Source organism: Aureobasidium pullulans, assembly GCF_000721785.1.
Source record: "Aureobasidium pullulans EXF-150 unplaced genomic scaffold scaffold_13, whole genome shotgun sequence".
NCBI lineage: Eukaryota > Fungi > Ascomycota > Dothideomycetes > Dothideales > Saccotheciaceae > Aureobasidium > Aureobasidium pullulans.
In genome coordinates this window covers 711,192-728,844 of record NW_021941033.1, presented here as the reverse complement: position 1 = coordinate 728,844, position 17,653 = coordinate 711,192, and the positions used below count along the sequence as shown (strand labels likewise).

General features: G+C 51.1%; 9 protein-coding genes across 9 annotated transcripts; 5 read left to right on the top strand and 4 right to left on the bottom strand.

Moving 5' to 3' along the window:
* Positions 1-261: 261 nt before the first annotated feature.
* On the top strand, positions 262-1,888 carry M438DRAFT_277137 (uncharacterized protein; the record flags this gene model as incomplete). Its single annotated transcript, XM_029900904.1, has 3 exons — positions 262-414; positions 471-642; positions 693-1,888. 3 exons carry the CDS (start codon positions 262-264, stop codon positions 1,886-1,888), a joined length of 1,521 nt encoding a protein of 506 aa, XP_029759103.1.
* A 1,316-nt stretch (positions 1,889-3,204) lies between these two features.
* On the bottom strand, positions 3,205-4,567 carry M438DRAFT_276859 (N2227-domain-containing protein; the record flags this gene model as incomplete). The annotated part of the gene is made up of 2 exons (XM_029900877.1): positions 3,205-4,345; positions 4,464-4,567. The coding sequence occupies 2 exons, from the start codon at positions 4,565-4,567 to the stop codon at positions 3,205-3,207; spliced, it is 1,245 nt and encodes a 414-aa protein (XP_029759102.1).
* A 294-nt stretch (positions 4,568-4,861) lies between these two features.
* Positions 4,862-5,331, top strand: M438DRAFT_277127 (uncharacterized protein; the record flags this gene model as incomplete). Its single annotated transcript, XM_029900903.1, has 2 exons — positions 4,862-5,032; positions 5,095-5,331. The coding sequence occupies 2 exons, from the start codon at positions 4,862-4,864 to the stop codon at positions 5,329-5,331; spliced, it is 408 nt and encodes a 135-aa protein (XP_029759101.1).
* A 379-nt stretch (positions 5,332-5,710) lies between these two features.
* Positions 5,711-6,799, bottom strand: M438DRAFT_375929 (DNase I-like protein; the record flags this gene model as incomplete). The annotated part of the gene is made up of 1 exon (XM_029908625.1): positions 5,711-6,799. The coding sequence occupies one exon, from the start codon at positions 6,797-6,799 to the stop codon at positions 5,711-5,713; it is 1,089 nt and encodes a 362-aa protein (XP_029759100.1).
* Positions 6,800-7,167: 368 nt separating this feature from the next.
* M438DRAFT_347130 (aminotransferase, class III) lies at positions 7,168-9,002 on the top strand. The gene is made up of 5 exons (XM_029905828.1): positions 7,168-7,536; positions 7,589-7,935; positions 7,989-8,447; positions 8,501-8,579; positions 8,631-9,002. The coding sequence occupies exons 1-5, from the start codon at positions 7,224-7,226 to the stop codon at positions 8,804-8,806; spliced, it is 1,374 nt and encodes a 457-aa protein (XP_029759099.1). The 5' UTR covers positions 7,168-7,223; the 3' UTR covers positions 8,807-9,002.
* Positions 9,003-10,004: 1,002 nt separating this feature from the next.
* M438DRAFT_277281 (kinase-like protein) lies at positions 10,005-12,230 on the top strand (the record flags this gene model as incomplete). Its single annotated transcript, XM_029900916.1, has 6 exons — positions 10,005-10,652; positions 10,704-10,785; positions 10,847-11,194; positions 11,246-11,705; positions 11,756-11,843; positions 11,982-12,230. The coding sequence occupies 6 exons, from the start codon at positions 10,005-10,007 to the stop codon at positions 12,228-12,230; spliced, it is 1,875 nt and encodes a 624-aa protein (XP_029759098.1).
* A 711-nt stretch (positions 12,231-12,941) lies between these two features.
* M438DRAFT_347128 (sphinganine hydroxylase Sur2) lies at positions 12,942-15,017 on the bottom strand. The gene has a single exon (XM_029905827.1). It carries the CDS (start codon positions 14,752-14,754, stop codon positions 13,297-13,299), a length of 1,458 nt encoding a protein of 485 aa, XP_029759097.1. The 5' UTR covers positions 14,755-15,017; the 3' UTR covers positions 12,942-13,296.
* A 296-nt stretch (positions 15,018-15,313) lies between these two features.
* Positions 15,314-16,134, top strand: M438DRAFT_336878 (uncharacterized protein; the record flags this gene model as incomplete). Its single annotated transcript, XM_029903931.1, has 2 exons — positions 15,314-15,912; positions 15,963-16,134. The coding sequence occupies 2 exons, from the start codon at positions 15,314-15,316 to the stop codon at positions 16,132-16,134; spliced, it is 771 nt and encodes a 256-aa protein (XP_029759096.1).
* A 100-nt stretch (positions 16,135-16,234) lies between these two features.
* M438DRAFT_276942 (galactose oxidase) lies at positions 16,235-17,641 on the bottom strand (the record flags this gene model as incomplete). The annotated part of the gene is made up of 3 exons (XM_029900886.1): positions 16,235-17,030; positions 17,084-17,434; positions 17,487-17,641. The coding sequence occupies 3 exons, from the start codon at positions 17,639-17,641 to the stop codon at positions 16,235-16,237; spliced, it is 1,302 nt and encodes a 433-aa protein (XP_029759095.1).
* Positions 17,642-17,653: the final 12 nt, after the last annotated feature.

Genomic DNA, 17,653 nt, shown 5'->3' with positions numbered 1-17,653 from the left:
CACTTGGTCACCGCCGACCCGGTCAAAGGCGCTCTATGACGAGCGCCATCCTCTGAAAATGGAATCCACTGGCGATCAGGCCCTTGCGTATGCAGACATATAAACACCCCGAGGCAACCTGGCACTTACACATTTCGCAGCAAGGCTATCGCCCTCGACCAAGAATTTACACAAACGCTGCAGGCCGCCGACTCTGCTCTGGACCATGTCTTTCTAGTGCTGCAGCAGTGAGTAGGAAGACGTTTGCACACAAATATCAGCATGCGCTCACAGCGCCCTCGACACAGATATCGTACTGCAGCCGCGCATGCTCTCGCCAGTGACTTCATGTCTGCCCGCGCCGGCGACGTTGAGATACGCCTCTGGAACGCACACAACCGTCTGAATGTGCGTCTGCGCAAGCAGCTCAGCAAGGTCGGCTTCCAAGCCCTGATTCGCTTCGATGAGCTCGTGCTGACTTTAGCCATCAGCTTCGTAAAGAACGCCCCAGCAAGCCCGTAGAGACACGCAAATTCATCAAGCTGTATCTCGAGTTTCTGAAGGATAGCCAGCGCTTTTACCGGGACTACATCCAGAAGCTGAATGCCCGATTTGGTGGTATCCATGATCTGGAACGCATTGCCCGCCAGGTCCGATCTGACTGTACAATCTCCCTACTCTCGCTCAGACCACACAGAACTGACTTTGTATAGCCATGCAAAAGTCGCTGAAGAAGCCTTTGTCTCCTCAACTCAAGGCCGCCGTCATTCTATCTTGTCACCAAACCCTGATTTATCTTGGCGATCTGTTCCGCTACCGCGCTGCTGAGAGACTCGACAAAGAGCCTGACTGGGGTCCGGCCATCGGCTACTATGCCCTTGCTGCCTCTCTCCGCCCAGATTCTGGACTTGCTTTCCACCAACAATCGGTCGTTGCCTTCGAACAAGGCGACTACCTACGCTCTACATACTATCTTTACCGCTCCATCAACGTTGATGAGCCCCATCCCAACGCCATCCCTAATCTGGAACTGCAATTCAAGAAAATTACTACAGGATGGCAGAAAGGCGACCTGGTACCCAAGCACTCCCCTCAGGATCCCGTCGCGTCCCGCAGCGCTTTGCTTTCCTGGTTTATTCGGTTTCACAGCCTCTGCTACAATGGACAGCAGTTCCCTGGATACGACGAGCTTGAGCGTGAAGTTCTGAACGGTACAGTTATTGAGATCAAAGGCCGTACACTAGACGCTCTCTTGTCGAAAATGACTTTCATCAATTTCTGCGCCCAGGCAACTGCCGGAAACCAGTTCGAAAGCAAGCCCGAACAACACAAGTTCATGCAGTCTTACTTCTTTTTCCTGAGGTTGAACGTCAAGTATTTCACCGCGATACTGGACGTCTATTTCGAAGATCTGGAACATCACATGCAGGAGCACTCGGATCCTAAATTCCTCATCGACAATATTACAGACCTAGCACGACATGTCCTTCCTGCTTTGCGTCTTTACAGTACTTGGCTACTCAGCAACGCTCACATAGTTGCCGCACGCGTTGGTGACGAGCCAATCCAGAAGGCCATGGATCGCTTCTGGTCCATTTACGCTAGAGCTCTATCCCTTATGGCATTCAACTTCTCGTTCCGAGAGCTCACCGAAGTTCCGTACCAGCTAGAGGAAGATGTTGATGCTTTTGGCCTCATGCCTTTGGACTCGGATAGGTCGCGTAAACTCTGGCTGAATGCAGCAACCGGACAGGCCAAGCCCAAGTACAATGACGAAGGTGTAAAGCGCCTCAGTAACGACCAAGAGATGCTCGGAAGAGTCCGTGAGCTCCTCTTCGATGCCTTGCTCTTAGCCGTAGACAAGGTCCGTAATGTCATCTGTGATCACGCCTTGCCCATAACATACTGATTCCAATACAGGATATTCCGATCACTTTCGATGGATCGCAGTTCGTTCGTCAGGATTCGAGCTCAATTGAAAATGCGCCACTCACTACAATTGCAGAGGTTCAAACAATGCGTGATACTTCAAACGTTGCACCTCAACAGCAGACGGTCGTGCAAAGGCTGACTCCCCCGGCCATCGAAGCCTCCACTCCAGAGGGTACCAGCACGAAACCTATGAATCGAGAGGCCCAGCTCAGTCAGATGGTTGATGATCTTGTTGGGCCCGATGAAGACGATGACATGATTTCGCCAAACATGGTCGGGCAGTCTTGGGAATCCGCACGAGTTGTCCCAATAGAAAGAGGCACCTTTGGCACTAATGGAGATAAGAGCGGCGGACCTCCCGGAGGTGTCTCGCCCTGTGCCTTGCAGGCCGTGCGAACACCTGAACTGCGAACAGAAGCGTGGCAATTGCCGCTTAGCCCGACTGGAGTTCCTTCACAGCGCCTGCATTCCGTTTCTAGCATCTGGGAAGACGGGCTGGTTCGTGAGACAAGTCCTGTGACACCATTCGGAAGTGTACCTCCGGGACTGCCTCCTGTTTCGGCCAGCGCTAGACGATCAAATGCGCATTCGCGTGTGAACTCGACTCACTCCGTTCGAAGTCCTCTTCAGCAACCTGATGGATTGTCTTCTTTCGAGCCTACTCCGAACCCTTACAACACAATCGGCGCCCGTGGTGACCGATACCAGAGCTTCTCGGGCCATTACACGGGCATGCAGAGTCCTCTACTCTTTGGAGCAGGCATGTCACCCTGGAGCACTGGACCTAGAAAGTCAGTCTCCAACTTGACACCACCCAATGGCCAAGGCGGTTGAGAGCCAGGAAATTTTGCCTCTTGGGCAATCAAGCGTTGTACCAAAGCCCACGCCTCTAAGATGTGGGTGCACATCTCTGACAAAGCCTCGAGTAAGCTCGAATTGCGCGTCGCCGCCGAGGAATATCGAGCACGATCGAATGCTTCTTGTCTCGAAGCCCTTCAAGACTTCCACCATTGAAGTCTTTTGAAGCAGCTTGGCTTAAGTATGGAAGTCAAGCCGTTGGCCTTGGCCGGGTTACGACAGAAGAATCAAGCAAGATCCAATATGCGCTTAGTAGGGAAACAACCGAAATTTAGCAGGACACAGCGTGGTTCTCTTTGTATTTCATCAACATCATCTTATGTCTATATAAATCGCTCGTGCTGCATCTTTTTTCAGTGCCTGGTATGCAAGAATGCAAAGAAAGTGTAACCAACCAACAATGTCACGACCAAGATTGAATTTTCACTCCGCAACTCACCTCTTCCGGGCCATCCAATAACTGGGCTTGTACATGTTTTGCAACATGCTGCGTGGGTCTTGGATGTATCCCGCCTCCCAGACCACTGGATTATGCTCGACAATGTCAAACCCAAGATGCTCGACAAGCTTGACGACTTCATCGTCCGCAAGCTCGAAGGAGCCCGATTCGCCGATGCCCTGGTTTCTGTCTTGGTTCTCTCTGTCTGTCTCGGAAGACGAAGACGAGAAGGAGTTCTTCTTTTCTGGAGAGCCACTTTCAAAGTGCCAGAGTAGAGGTCCTAGGTTTATCCAGACACCACCGGGTTTAAGACAGTGCTTAACGGTCTCGATATACGCGATCAGATTCGGCGCCGTGTCGATGAAGAAACATGTAGTGACTGCATCGAAAGCGCCTTCATACTGCGGCTCTTTGTAAAGCACACAAAAGTCGCCCGAGGACATTGACATGCGTTGATGAGCATGTAATTCCGATGCCAGATTTCTGCAGCTCTTTTCCAACTCTTCAGCTGGAAACACATCTGGGACCTCGACTTTTTGCACTTGATGAGATCTGTGGGTATGGTTCGAGAAGCTCAATGCCCAGGGATAGAGAGAATGTGACTTGGGGCCTGTAGTGTAGTTGAGTATCCAATTACTCATGAGGAGTTGATGGTAAGAGATTTCATTCCCTTCCATGGCGTATCCTGCATTGCAGATCTCGAAGGCTAGACGCCCCAGTCCAGCACCTGGCACCAATACGCTAACATGTGAACGTTTGGCTGGAGCAATGTCTCCGAATGCTTCGTTGAGGCCAGCTAGAATAGGTCCGTAACATGCTTCTCGTTCGGGAGCACCTTCAGCCGCCCAGTCGCGATATAGTTGGCGGATGGTCGAACGTACTTTGTCCATGTCCTGAGAAGTTGCAGCTCCGCGCCACTCTGTCGAGTCGGGGTCTATATCGTACATGCTGAGGCCGAGAGCAAGAACGGTGTCGGCAATGTCGGCATTTGCATCAATTGCTGCATCCACGGCATCTAGGGTTTTGGGCAGACCAAAAGGAGTGGAAGCCAGAATCTCCATGTGAGCCGAGGGTAGTGAATAGAAAGATTGACGTCGTAAATGGGTTGTGTTGTAGTGGGCAGCCTGGCGGTATTGTCTAAGGGTGCCGTTTCAGAATACATTCTTCTCCATCCAGACCTTGATTTACTCCTGATTTTCCAGCCTCTGGATTCTTTTGCACATAGAAGCCGAGACTGAAGATACGATTCACTCACCGGAAAGAATCAAGAGCAGAATATAGGACCCTTCTTTCCTCAGGGTCAGAGAGCGGGTCGACCTCCGAACCTCCATCATCTGCCACTACCTCGCAAGGTACCATTGTCTGTTCGTCTATTTCATCCATAGCATTCGCGATTTTGTCGTAGACTCTCCTGATATCGAGTGTCAAAGTGTCGGTTGATAGACCACTGGTCAGTGGTCGCAGCCAAAAAGTAGAAAGGCCGAACAGCTCACAGCAAACAAATCAAACATGACCATCATGGCTGTCCAACCATCAATGCCATCAACCAAATCTTGCGTAACGGACAAACAGACAAACATCTGTAACATAGCAATTATGACCACAGAAACAAGCAAACCTCTTACGAACGGCACTGGCACAAGATCAATGACAATGGAACCAATCCAGTTCTCCATGCCCTTGCCCAACGCACCAGGTAGTCGCATCCACACACACCTGACCATTCTCGCAACCTCCGTCCTCCTCTTCTGCACCAGTACTACGGCCGAATTCTCCACCCCGCCTGTTCCCTCGCTTGGAAGCTTCGTCTATGCTATGCCTGATGTTTGTTTAACAGTTACAATTACCTACCCATCCAAGATCTAAACACTGACACAGTAACACAGCGCTACAACCCCTCGACACCTCTAAGCACGCCCTTGTATACACTCCCTTCGAGCTTGGACTTTGCAGACCGTCTGGCCAAAACGTTGGCTAGAAGGACGAATATGCCTGTGCAGGTAGGCAGCTCGGTCAACTTCTCATCCGCTGGCAACGGTGGAAGTGTAGAAGAGGAGATGGAAGCTTTCAGGCAGCTGGTGACTGTTGTGCTGAGTGAGGTTGAGAAAGCAAGGGCTGGATGAACAACAGAAGATTACTTTCGTCCAGTCACTGAACTCACGACGCAAGAGCACATGGGAAACACTCGGAACATGATTGCGACTATATTGCCCACCTAGTCGAGCGCCACGTCTATCCTGTCTCTCAACTCCATTGGATAGCAGCAGAAGACGCTTGTCCAAGGCACACAGTCGCAGATACAAGTCGGTCCGCTTTTTCCCTGGATTTTGACCATGGTTGTGATCGCGAAACGATGAACACCAGGATTATCTCGCTCGAGAGACTTGAGACAAGCAGCTTGTGCCTGACTCTACTCTCGAATTCCACCAAAGACAATAGCTGGAGACCACCGTTGGAGTCCCAGACTCAAATAGCAGAAGATATTGCTCTAATTCAAGGGGTCTACTGCACTTCCTCGGCTTCTGTTTCAGCTGGACGATGCTCTTCAAGGTCGAACGTCGCAAACAAAGGGACATGATCACTAGGCCCTCTCTCCTTCTCGGATGCTAAAACACCTGCATCGGTCAGACTTCCTTCCAACGATTTAGAGCACATTATCAAATCCACTCTATCGCAACTGCTTCCGAACTTCCTCCCACGGGGATAATAAGTATATCCCTTCTCGTCTCCGTGAATATGCCTATACGTATCGATAGCCTCCAGCCCGTCATCTGCCTCAAAAAACTTTTTGTTGAAGTCCATTCGGTTGACAACATGCTGTTGAGGAAAAGTGCGTAAGTTTGGATGACCATCAAGGCGGGAGCGAGCGATGTTCAGATCGCCAGCAATAATCACACCGTAACCTCGGGCTTCAAGCGCTTTGGCTTCTTCGAGCATATGTTTGTGCACCGCCAGCTTCCGGTCATGTCTGGTACCCGTAATGGCTCCAGTCTTGCTGTCTTTGTATGGATTGTCGGTCCCATTGACTGCGTATATATTCCAGATGCTGAGCTTTGGGTCCTCGGTCTCGACAACCTGGATTCGACCTTCGAGGTCCCAATCGACTGTTCGAACGCTGTGGTTGTGTTTGGTGGCAAAGTCTTTTCGAAGGATGGTGCAGACCCCATAGACTTTTCTGCCAAAGCCGCGGGCGTTGTGAGGGTCGCTGGGTAGACAGAAGTGAGCTTCATAGTCGGGCTCTTCTGCTTTTGCACTCTTGACAGCTTTTTGAACCGCCAGTTTTGTCGCTTCATCGTCCGGGCTGATTTTCACTTCTTGAAGGCATAGAATTGTAGGCCATTTATGCCGACGAAGGAAGTCTCGGAGAGATGCCGTTGCTTTGGTTTCTGCTTTTGCTTGCTTGGGGGATGATTTCTTTGGTTGAAAGAAAGAAGTTATTGGTTTTTGAATGAAAGGTTGTATCCCATTGACATTCCAGGAGTAGATTCTAAGAGGCTCGATCGTGGAGGTCCTGACTGATACAGTGGCGCCCACGTCGGTCTTGCTGTTGCTTAGGCGGCGTCTTTTGAGAGGAGGCGGACTGACGCTCATCTTACAAGAATTTGCCCTGTGTATTGCTGTCTCGAAACACGGCCTCAGACGCCTTGGTGTATTGGGAAACCAGATTGCGAACATGAGGTAAGTGTTACTCAGCTAAGGAAGCGCAATATGAGGCGTTGACTTTTCCACACTCACACACTTGTCATCTTCTACAAACCGTTCGACATATTGGTGAAAAGGTACGGTTGCGTGTTCAATCAAATCCGATGAATGTGTTCAAGCCATACTCGTACGTCCGATGACAATTGTGTGTTCGCAGATAGCTTTCCCGATCGAACGTGTTTGCCCGCCCCGCATGTCGAAGATGTTGTTTCCCGTCGCTTTCCCGACCCGTGGATAAATAAAGCATTCGCCCTGCATTTCTATTGTGGTTTTATCTTAGTGTCGAGTTGATAAGCATCTGGAAGTCATCAACATGGACGCATCTGAATCACCAAGCGCAGTCTTTCACCGGAGTCTTCACACCAATCCCATCCCCATAATCGGAGCCAGCGGGAATTACTTGCATTTATCAACAGGCGGAAAACTGCTCGATGCTACTGGAGGTGCTGCGGTATCATGCCTAGGACATGGAAACAAAAGAGTCAAGGAGGCCATCATAAGTCAATTGGATGTGGTCTCATATGTCCATTCTGCAACCTTTGCTACCGAGGCCGCCGAGAAGCTCGCAAGAGAACTTGTCGAGTCAACTAATGGAGAGATGTCAAGGGCGTACATCGTCAGCTCTGGTAGGTGGAATCTTTCGAGCTCTTGATGTACCGCAATTGCCAATCAAAACAGGTTCCGAAGCAATGGAAGCAGCTCTCAAGCTTGCAAGACAACATTTCCTCGAGTCCAACCCGCCACAGCCACGAAGAACCAGGTTCATCGCCAGGCACGAGTCTTATCATGGAACAACATTAGGGGCACTGTCGGTCAGCGGCCACAAGGCTCGTCGTGCTCCATACGAACCGATGCTGCTTCCGAACATGAGTCGCGTCTCTGCGTGCAATGCTTATCGCGGGATGATCGAAGGTGAAACCGAGGCAGGATACGTGGATCGATTGGCAAAGGAACTTGATGAAGAGTTCCGGCGTCTTGGTCCAGAGAATGTTTGTGCGTTTGTGGCGGAGCCAATAGTGGGCGCAGTGAGTACGCTGAGTCAATCTTGCTTGGCATCTACTGACCACAATCCTTGAAGGCTTTAGGTTGCGTGCCGGCGGTCAGGGGTTACTTCAAGGCAGTCCGCACCGTTTGTGATAAGTATGGGGCACTACTAATTCTTGATGAAGTGATGTGTGGCATGGGCAGAACGGGGACTATGCATGCGTGGCAATCGCCACTCATTGATGTGATTCCGGATATTCAGACCATCGGAAAGGGGCTGGGTGGTGGATATGCACCTGTGGCTGGTGTGTTGATCAGTCGCAAAGTGACGGATACCCTATTCGGAGGTACCGGAGCCTTTGCCCATGGACAGACTTATCAGGGACATCCTGTCAGTTGCAGAGCTGCGTTGGAAGTGGTACGGACCATAAATGAAGAGAAGCTGGTGGATAATGTCGCAGCCATGGGCTTGAAGATGGAAGAACTGTTGAAGCAACTCGTCTTACCGTTACCTCATGTTGGTGATGTACGAGGAAAGGGGCTCTTCTGGGGAGTAAGTCTTTGGAGAAAAAGCAGATTCGATGGACATGAAACTGACCAGCAAAGATCGAATTTGTTAAGGACAAGACAACGAAAGAACCATTTGATCCAAAAGAGAATGTTGCTATGGACATCCACGAGAAAGGTGAGCACGCACAGTCTTGAGATTGGTAGAAAATAAGCTAACCAAACTCAGGTTTAAGTGGCCCGCACAACATCACACTCTATCCTGGAAACGGCACGGTAGACGGTAAGGTCGGAGATCACATTCTCGTTGCTCCTGCATACAATGTGACGGCGGATGTCGTCGAATTGATTGTGCAAAAGACTGCGGCGGTCATTAAGGAATACTTCGAACAGAGCAGAGAATGATTTTGGGGATCGGTCGTTCCATAAACTCAATGAGAGTCTGTTGAAAGAAGGCCACCACCCTCCATAGACATATGACCGTTAGTTGCTTGAGTTGTCGAGGAGCCTGTTCATGATTGAAACACCAAACAAGATTTTTCTTTATTGGCCATTGATTCGAAGAACGCTCAAAATAACAACACTCAGTTTTGATGGAACCATTATGCGCCGGTCCACAAGTCTTGCTGGTATAATTAAAAATTGATGGACCGGGACGGAGAAGTGATAGTGAGCGGAGGCGAAGCTCTAGAACTTGACGAAAGGGTCCTCGGGTCTAGGCTTCAGCTCCTACTGTGTCTGCCATGCAAGTTTATCCCAAACTCGTTGATCACTCGCATTAACGTCAAGAGATTACATCAAAGGCGAAGAACCTACAGGAGTACACGTGTGTATCAGCGGGAGTTAAAGAGATTGCCGAAAAGGACATTGGGTGTTGGCTCTGAAGTACCACTAGGCGAGGTATTCCTAACTCGACAGGACGAAGCACAGAACGGCTCAATGATTACAAGGATGCGAGACGGCGCATTGAGATTTTGGAAAAAGCAAATAGTGAGGATGTTCAATCGAAATAATACAAAAACCATGTGAAGGGAGCCGGAGCAGATACAAGAGTGATGACTTTGGAGTTGTGAGAAGTTGCGGAGGATTCCACGAATGACGAAGCACACTTGACGAGCAGCTCCGTCGTCCTCTTGGTGCTGAGTGCCAACGGATTTCGGTCGAGCAGTCCAAGACACACAGTCTCAGCTTTTCGAATTTCGAGCCCTCGAGCAAGACGACAAAGACGCGCCTTCACGTCCAACAGGCCCGTCACTTGGCCTACTTCATCGGCTTGCACCCACAGCCGTAGTTAAGCCGCTTGTTCTGTGGGAGTGAGGTCTCTACGCCTGACTTCTTCTCCGCTCTTGCGGTATTGCAAAGGCTGTCCAACTGACGGTCGCTTGTTGAATGACTCCGGAATTCCCTCTGCATCACCCTCGCTGACCTCGAATCGCCCGTCTCGAGCGAGCCGAGTCCTGTTGATATCTGCCACTCTCGCTGCTCGCTGCCGACGACGACATCGACGACGACGACGACCAGACACCAGACCATGTCGACTCCTCAGACGGCTACTGCTACCCTCGCGCCGAACCATTACCAGCCTCACCAGTATCTTCCAGCCATGACAGAATACCCGTATCCCCCGCAAGCATATGCCAACGGCTATCCTCCACCATCACGAACTGCCACGACCACCGCTACCGCTCCTGCACCTTATCCCGCCCCGCCTTCAACTGCTGCTTCGTCCAACGGCACTGCCGCAAAGAGACAGAGGAACCAACCCGTCGATTGGAATGAATACTTTGGCGGCAAGCCTCCCAAAGAGATCATAGTCATTGACGATGACGACGAGGATGAAGCGCCCGCTACCAACCAGACCAACCAGACATACCACAACCCTCCCGTAGCCTCTGCCAGCACGAGCCAACAGCACATGGACAAGCGCAGAAAGACAACCAACTATGACGCTGCCTATCACCACGCCGAATACTCAAATACTCACACGCCGTACTATGACGCCGCCTCGACGGACCAGAACCCGACATCATACAAGACATCGGCCGCTACGTCTCTGGCTTCACAACCAAGCGCGAGTGCTTACGCCGAGGATGCCGCTACTGGCCAGAAGCGCAAGAGAACGACCCGCCAGGGCGCTGCCGACCAAAAGAAGCGTGAAGTCAATGCCCGTCCCGATCCATTCGCCGAGTATGTTCCCCCGCCCAAGCCGCCACTCAAGGCCAAGGATGTCTTTGTACCGCTGGTGCCAGACGTACGTTCACCCATTGCCTGATTGCAGGCGCAACAACTGACACGAGCGTAGAGAACGGCCAAGCGTGACCAAAAGGTTGACGATGATGATGGACATTATATTGTTCACGACCACGCCGACTTGACCGAGCGATGTAAGTCGACGAAGCTTCAATACTCGATCGCTCCTGTGCAGTACTGACTCGTTCCCGGCAGACTCGATCGTAAAGCTCCTCGGCCAGGGCACCTTTGGCAAGGTGGTGCAAGCGTACGACCGAAGGAGAAACGCCGACGTCGCCATCAAAATCATCCGCTCTGTGCAGAAATACCGCGATGCTAGCCGCATCGAGTTGAGGGTCTTGTCGACACTGGCATGCAATGACAAGCACAACCGCAACAAGTGTATCCACCTGCGAGACACGTTTGACTTCCGCAACCACATCTGCATCGTCACTGACCTCTTGGGCCAGAGTGTCTTTGACTTCCTCAAGAGTAACTCTTTTGTGCCTTTCCCCAGTACTCACATTCAGCAATTTGCCCGCCAGCTATTTACCAGCGTCGCCTGTAGGTCATCCCCATCGCTCTCGTCTGTCTGCCTCTAATTCTTGGCCATAGTTTTGCACGATCTCAACCTCATCCACACCGATCTCAAACCCGAGAACATCCTTCTTGTACAAAACCACTACCAGACCTTCACATACAACCGCAACATCCCCTCGTCATCAAACACAAATCCACGCTCGGCTAAGTTCCGCAGGGTGCTGCTTGACCCCGAGATAAGACTTATTGACTTTGGCTCGGCCACCTTTGATGACGAGTACCACTCATCCGTCGTCTCGACGCGACACTACCGCGCTCCCGAGATCATCCTCAACCTTGGGTGGAGCTTCCCTTGCGACATTTGGAGCATAGGCTGCATTCTTGTCGAGTTCTTCACCGGCGACGCCCTGTTCCAGACGCACGATAACTTGGAGCATCTGGCAATGATGGAGGCCGTGTGCAACACCCCTATTGACAAGGCCCTCGTGCGCTTGGTCACTGCTGGCCGTGGCAGTAACAAGAACTCTGCTGCAGCGTGAGTCTCCTGGTCCTCTCATCCTTGGTAGCCCGCTAACCTCCTCCAAGCTACTTCAGGCGTCAGATCCTCGACTACCCACAAAGCGACACCCCTCGCTCGTCGCGCAAGTTTGTCAAGGCGATGAAACCTCTTCATGTAAGACCTCCCCCTATCTCCAGACTGGCAGACTTCCCCTGCCCTCCTCTCCTCGAGCCCGGTCCAACCGCACCTCGAGTCGCTCGCCCAGCCAGTCTCAAGAAAAACCAATATGCACCATACTTATACACTCTTCAGGAAATCATCCCCGCTCACAACGAATTCAACCGCCAATTTCTTGATCTGCTGAAGAAGATCTTTGTCTATGACCCGAAGAAGCGTATCACTGCACATCAAGCCCTGCAACATGAATGGTTCAAGGAGCACTATGAAGACGACGGCACCGAAGCCGAGAAGATCAAAATCGAGAGACAACGTGCTGCTCGCCTCGACGCCCAACAACGAAGCCAACAACCCGAACCTCAGGTCGGCCAGGTCAATCGGTGATACTGTACAAAATCATGTCACAAATTCTTGGACACATACCAAACAAATTCGGAGTACATGCACCCCTTTGAGGGAACTGGAAAGACCGGATTGATCACGGCAGCCCGTTGCATTAGTGGGGATAATGGGAGGTGAATGGAGTTCTTTTTTCTTTCTTACAACAAGCATCCGAGTTATCACAACTATTCTCATCCAATGGGGTCACGATTAACACACGAAACTGGGAAAGGGGTTCTGCATGCATGGGTTAATGGGGAAGGGCTCCCCTTTGTTGTTTCTTACTTTCTTTTTCCTTCATCTTCATCAACTAGCGGGCTCATTCGACCGCCTGAGTTCTGCCTCCAAGGACCATTACCTTTCGAGAACCGCACTCCATTCAAGGAATCGCTGAGTTTTTCATTTTCACTACTTTCCTTGGGCATGGAGGATTTTTCTAGAAAACAAATCTCGGCGGGCTCAATCGGCCCCAGCCTCTGCTGCAGGGATGAAAATAATGTTCTTCAACTTCGCTTTCAATTTCACCGTCTCGACAACGTTTTCCTGTGTTCAACAAACTTGACACTTTTGAGTATGAACCCTCTTTCGGACTCTTCTCATCGATATCCACATCGTTGTCCATATTTGGTTGTAGAATAGAACCAGCATCAGCAACGATGCCATGTGAATCATCGGTATCGCAAATAGAGCTGGGTAAAAGTATTGAGCATGTTTGGAGTGAGTACGGCTTGAATTGATTGTTTCGATTTTGCTCAGTCAATGAACTACGGTTTCTTCTTGTTCACCAGAATCGATCATCCTCTGTTCTGTCTGAACCCCATGATACCCAAGAAGAAACAGGATAAAGAAAAAGAAACCCCCTATGTTTAATCTACACGAAAGTCTCGGAAGAGAAAAAGAAAATAAGAAGAACACGATTGCTGATGGATCGCATTGCAGGGAAAAGAGGTGAAAGGGTAAGAAAAGAAGCCTCGCAGTGAAGATAAGAACGAATTGTGAAGAAGGGTATAATAGACATTATGAAGAAAAGTAAAAGGCGGCGCTCAAAAGGCATCAAGAAAAACAAGCTTCATCTGCTGCTCTCCACAAGCACGCCGCTCGCTTTGCCATGCAAACTGGTGTTGACCCTGTCTCGCAGACCCTTCAACGGTGCAGAAGACGCTTGTGATACTGTCTTCTTTCTCGGGCTGCGACGCAGAACACGCTGTGCTTCACGCTCCTCGGCTGCTTCCTCAAGAAGGACTTCTACACCACCACCAGCCTTGTCATCCAGGATTTGCTGTCTGGAGCCTAGGGCTTGCAATGACGCCTTGCCTTCAGGAATGCTAGGGTTGAGTTGAGCTTGAGCTTGTTTTGCTAGTGTCGAAGCATTCTTTTCCTCCGATTCGTAGGGTGAAGGCTCGGCCTTGAGGCTTTGTGCGGGGCTCGAGTGAGAGATGTTATCTTGTTCAACCTTTTTCTGAGCAGCAATTCTCGACCTCTCGTAGCGGGCCGAGACGTCGCCACCAACCCATTTGGTACCAAGAAGGCCGTCCCAGAAGGTGAAGAAAGGCTGGCTGAAGTTGGTTTTGATACCCCAGCTCTGGTGGTGAATATCGTGATAGCCGGCGTTGTTGCTGGTGATGTGCTGGAGAGGGTCCCAAGGAAGGGCATAGCCACAGTGGTCATCAACAGTCTTGATGGTGCTGCAGGTAAAGAACCACATGGATTGTCTGCAGGTCATGCCTGCGAGCATGTAGGCAATGCCGGTGCCCAATGTGTCCAGAAGGAAGCCCTCGAAGGGGTGATTGTAGAGAGCACCGTATGCATAAGGTACATAGAGACGGTGGTGACGGGAGTGGAAGGTTGTGTAGAGCCACTTGTTCATATGCATGGCTCTGTGCCAGAAGTACTGCCATGTGTCGACAACAAGGACGGCGAATGTGAATTGCATGGCGGGAATGAGCATCCAGTAGACGGCCTTGGCAAGTGTGAGCTCCCACGAAGCAAAGGCTGGGACGACGTGACCCGAAGCAGCCTGTTGGAAGAGGTTGTAGCTACCACCTTTCAATGCGGCAGAGAGGATGGGGTGTGCAACGGCCTGCTTGCTGGCCATGGTGTTGGCGTCGAGACCGGCAAATGCGAGAAGGTTGGGGATGGCACGTTGGGCGAGACGGATTCTCTGAGCCCAGACAGCGACATTGTAGTCGTCCTGGCCCATGGTGGCCTCGGGCTCAAAGATTGTGATGGCAAGACCAACAGCCGTCTGGATGACTTGTTGGATGATGACGTCGCGGAAGACGTCCCATCGTGAAACGTGGTTTCGCTTGAGCACCTCTGCGGGAGTGTGCAGACGGTATTGAGGGAAAAGGTCGTATTCGTCGATGAAGTGGAAGATGAACGAGACAATCCAGTAGGCGGCTACGGGGAGAATCAGGGCCAGGTAGAGGTCGGGAATCCATGAGATCAGAGGTTGTAGCGGAGTCAGAGTGTATGTGGGAAGAGGGGGGAGCGGCAGCATGGTCGCGTTGGCCATGGTGGGCTGCATGATGGTGCTTGTTATGGCTTCGAAGCCGGCACGCGAGTTGAAGAAGTTGCGATCCGCGAAGCTCCGCTTGTTGTCTTGGGCGAGATGATGTTCAAAACAAACGCAATTGAAGAAGGAGCGACGGTCGGATGGGGTTGGTTTGGCTGGTGGATATGGATTGTCGAACAGGAAAGGATGTAGGAGGGAGGAGTAGGAAATGAGGCAGACGGTGCCTATTTCAGATCGTCATTCGATTTCTCCTGTTGCTGGCTCACGCTCTCGGCTTGATCTGTGCCCGTCACCCGATACGATGAAACCGATCAAAGAATTCCTCGCCACTCGGATATCCGTGACACGTCCATACGCCGTATTCTAGAACCCTGCCTAAACGAGTATAGCATTTGCTGATCTATGCCCATGATACTCGGTAGTCCAAGTCACTCGCCGCCTGAACGACATCATCGTGGCCAAACAGTAGGTCGCGCAGTATTTCCTCCTACCATCCTTGCGACTCCATTTTTGCTTGTGTGTCTTGCTGCCATCGCTTTCTTGTTCCTATCAGCCCTTCTCGTGCTTCACCATGTCAACTATCCCGGCTTGTTGCATCTGTTCCTCGGTGCTAGATACGATAGACTCAAAAACGGAAAAGCCTACTATCGCTGCACGCCACCTTTCGTGCTGTTCACGTCCCGTCTGCCAACGATGCATTGCCAACAATCCTCGCTACAACTCGTATTGTCCGTATTGCCAAATCTCCACAGATCCACGATCGACTCTTCCACAAGGTCTACGTGACCCACCGCCATACAACGACACACAGGCTTCTGCTTTACCGCCGTCTGAAAAAGACCAGGACGCACCTCCTGCATATTCTGCGCACGAATCATTGCAACCTCCTTCAGAAAAGGCTATCGAGAATGCCCCAGATGTGCTACACTTTTTGACCCCGACGGACACGGCTCTTTCATTATCCTTAGCCTATGGTGTACCTCTTCATGCTTTACGAAAGGCCAACAACGTCTTTGCAGACCATCTTCTTCAAGGTCGTAGAACCGTCGTAATCCCTGGAGATTATTACAAGGGCGGCGTGAGCCTAAGCCCAAGGCCAATCGAGGGCGAGGAAGAGGAGCTGCGCAAGTCCAAGTTACGGCGATTCATGGTCACATGCAAAGTATCCGAGTAAGGTTTCATGTCACAATCCCTCCTGGTCGCCTCTAATAGTATCGCAGATATGACGTTGCACAACTTTACCTGGAACAGAACGACTATGATTTGGACGGCGCTGTCGAGGCGTACAAAGACGACGAGAAGTGGGAGAAAGAACACCCGCTACAAAACAACGGCAAGGGCAAGATGACTGCGCGTACTGTTGGTAAAAGGCGATATGTTGGCTCCTCGTAGATTACCATTTGTCGATTTGCGTAGAATAACATGAGTTACGACACCCCTGCAGGATACCTCTGATACCTCACTCATAATGTCATCGTATTCTTTTGGTTGCTTATTCAAAGCGGATGAGCCAGCCATCTGCTTCCTTCTCACCTCTTGCGTTATCTCCTCCCCACATGACTACGCTTCTTCCATCGCTCGCAACGTCTGCTGCGAAAAAGCCTCGAGGTCCGGGGTGTACCTTGCCTTCATGACCACTCTGCTCTGTCGCTTGCACTTCGATTTCGGCCCACTCATAGCCACCGCTCTTGTATCCCAGCTTGTCCCTGATCGTGTCCTTGATAGCCGCCGGCTTGAAGTCTGTCCAGCTAGTAGGTTTGGTCGACTTTGATGGTAGTTGGTAGGTCCACAGATCAGATTCGAAAGGTCGAGGAGCCTCGCTAGACTCGACTGACTTCCCGGGGCTCTCGGCATCAACATGGACTTCTCTACTGCCAAAGAAGTAGACTAGGTACAGACGGCCATATCCGGTAGTGACCGGAATCAGAGATCCGCCGGTTCGCGCTCCAGGTCCTGCGGATGAAGGGACTTCCGTCGAGTTTGTGATTCGCTGCCATTGTAGTCCATGTGCCGATCCTGGAGCAGGAACTCTGTCACCAATTTCGAGTCTGTATACATGAGTGATGCCCTCAGCGGGCGAGTTGGTGATCATATAGAGTGTGCCGTCGGCAAAAGCTACACTTTCTGAATGTTCTGGAGAATCGGGAAGTTGAGTCCAGGTGTGAGCAATCATGTCGAAGAACCAGGTATCGTTCAGTTCGGTCTCTACGGACGATCGTCCGCCGTGAAGAAGAATGTGGCCGCCATAATGGAACAGTTCGTGGTCGAATCGTGGGCAAGGTTTTGGACTGGAGTGGGATCGTTAGCATTGACCGGTCGAATGACAAAAGACACGACATACCCTTCTGAAGAAACCTGGTGCCATTTTGAAGATTCAATGTTCCAGATCCACAAGGAAGAATCCTGATCTACAGGAGCATGCTTCTCGTCACAGCCTCCAAAGACGGCTAGCTCATGGCCTTGGACACAGGCAGCATGCCTGGTGCGTGCACTCGGCACAGCAGCTCCTTCATCGCGAGGAACGGCCGGGTAACAAGCATAAGCAATATCTGTCTCGTGTGTCTGCTTCAATGGCAGAGTCACAGTGTGGATGTCGTTGGATGCCAGCTTTCCATCAGTGGTCTGGCCTCCAAAGATGCATGCCTTGTCGTTGGCGATGCTGACGGTGTGATGTGAGCGTGCAAGAGCCAAGCTGTAAGGGTATTAGTCGCTGCAAACCTTCCAAAGTTCTGCTGTTCAATTACGCGGCGTCATCCTTGTCTGCGGTAGCAATCTGAGAGAAGGTTGCCTTTAGAGGTACGGTGGGTTTGGCAACAGCATATCCAGCGATTGCTGAGCCTTCGAGGGTTGTGGATACGACTTGTTCAGCCACAACAGCTCCAGCTGCTATTTCAGCCATTTTGGGTGAGAG

Excerpts from the sequence above, each read along its gene's own strand:
- M438DRAFT_347130 (XM_029905828.1), top strand. The coding sequence starts at position 7,224 with ATGGACGCATCTGAATCACCAAGCGCAGTCTTTCACCGGAGTCTTCAC. Across the intron at positions 7,537-7,588 it reads GGCGTACATCGTCAGCTCTG|GTTCCGAAGCAATGGAAGCA; the intron begins GTAGGTGGAATC and ends CAATCAAAACAG. Across the intron at positions 7,936-7,988 it reads CGGAGCCAATAGTGGGCGCA|GCTTTAGGTTGCGTGCCGGC; the intron begins GTGAGTACGCTG and ends CAATCCTTGAAG.
- M438DRAFT_347128 (XM_029905827.1), bottom strand. The coding sequence starts at position 14,754 with ATGCAGCCCACCATGGCCAACGCGACCATGCTGCCGCTCCCCCCTCTT.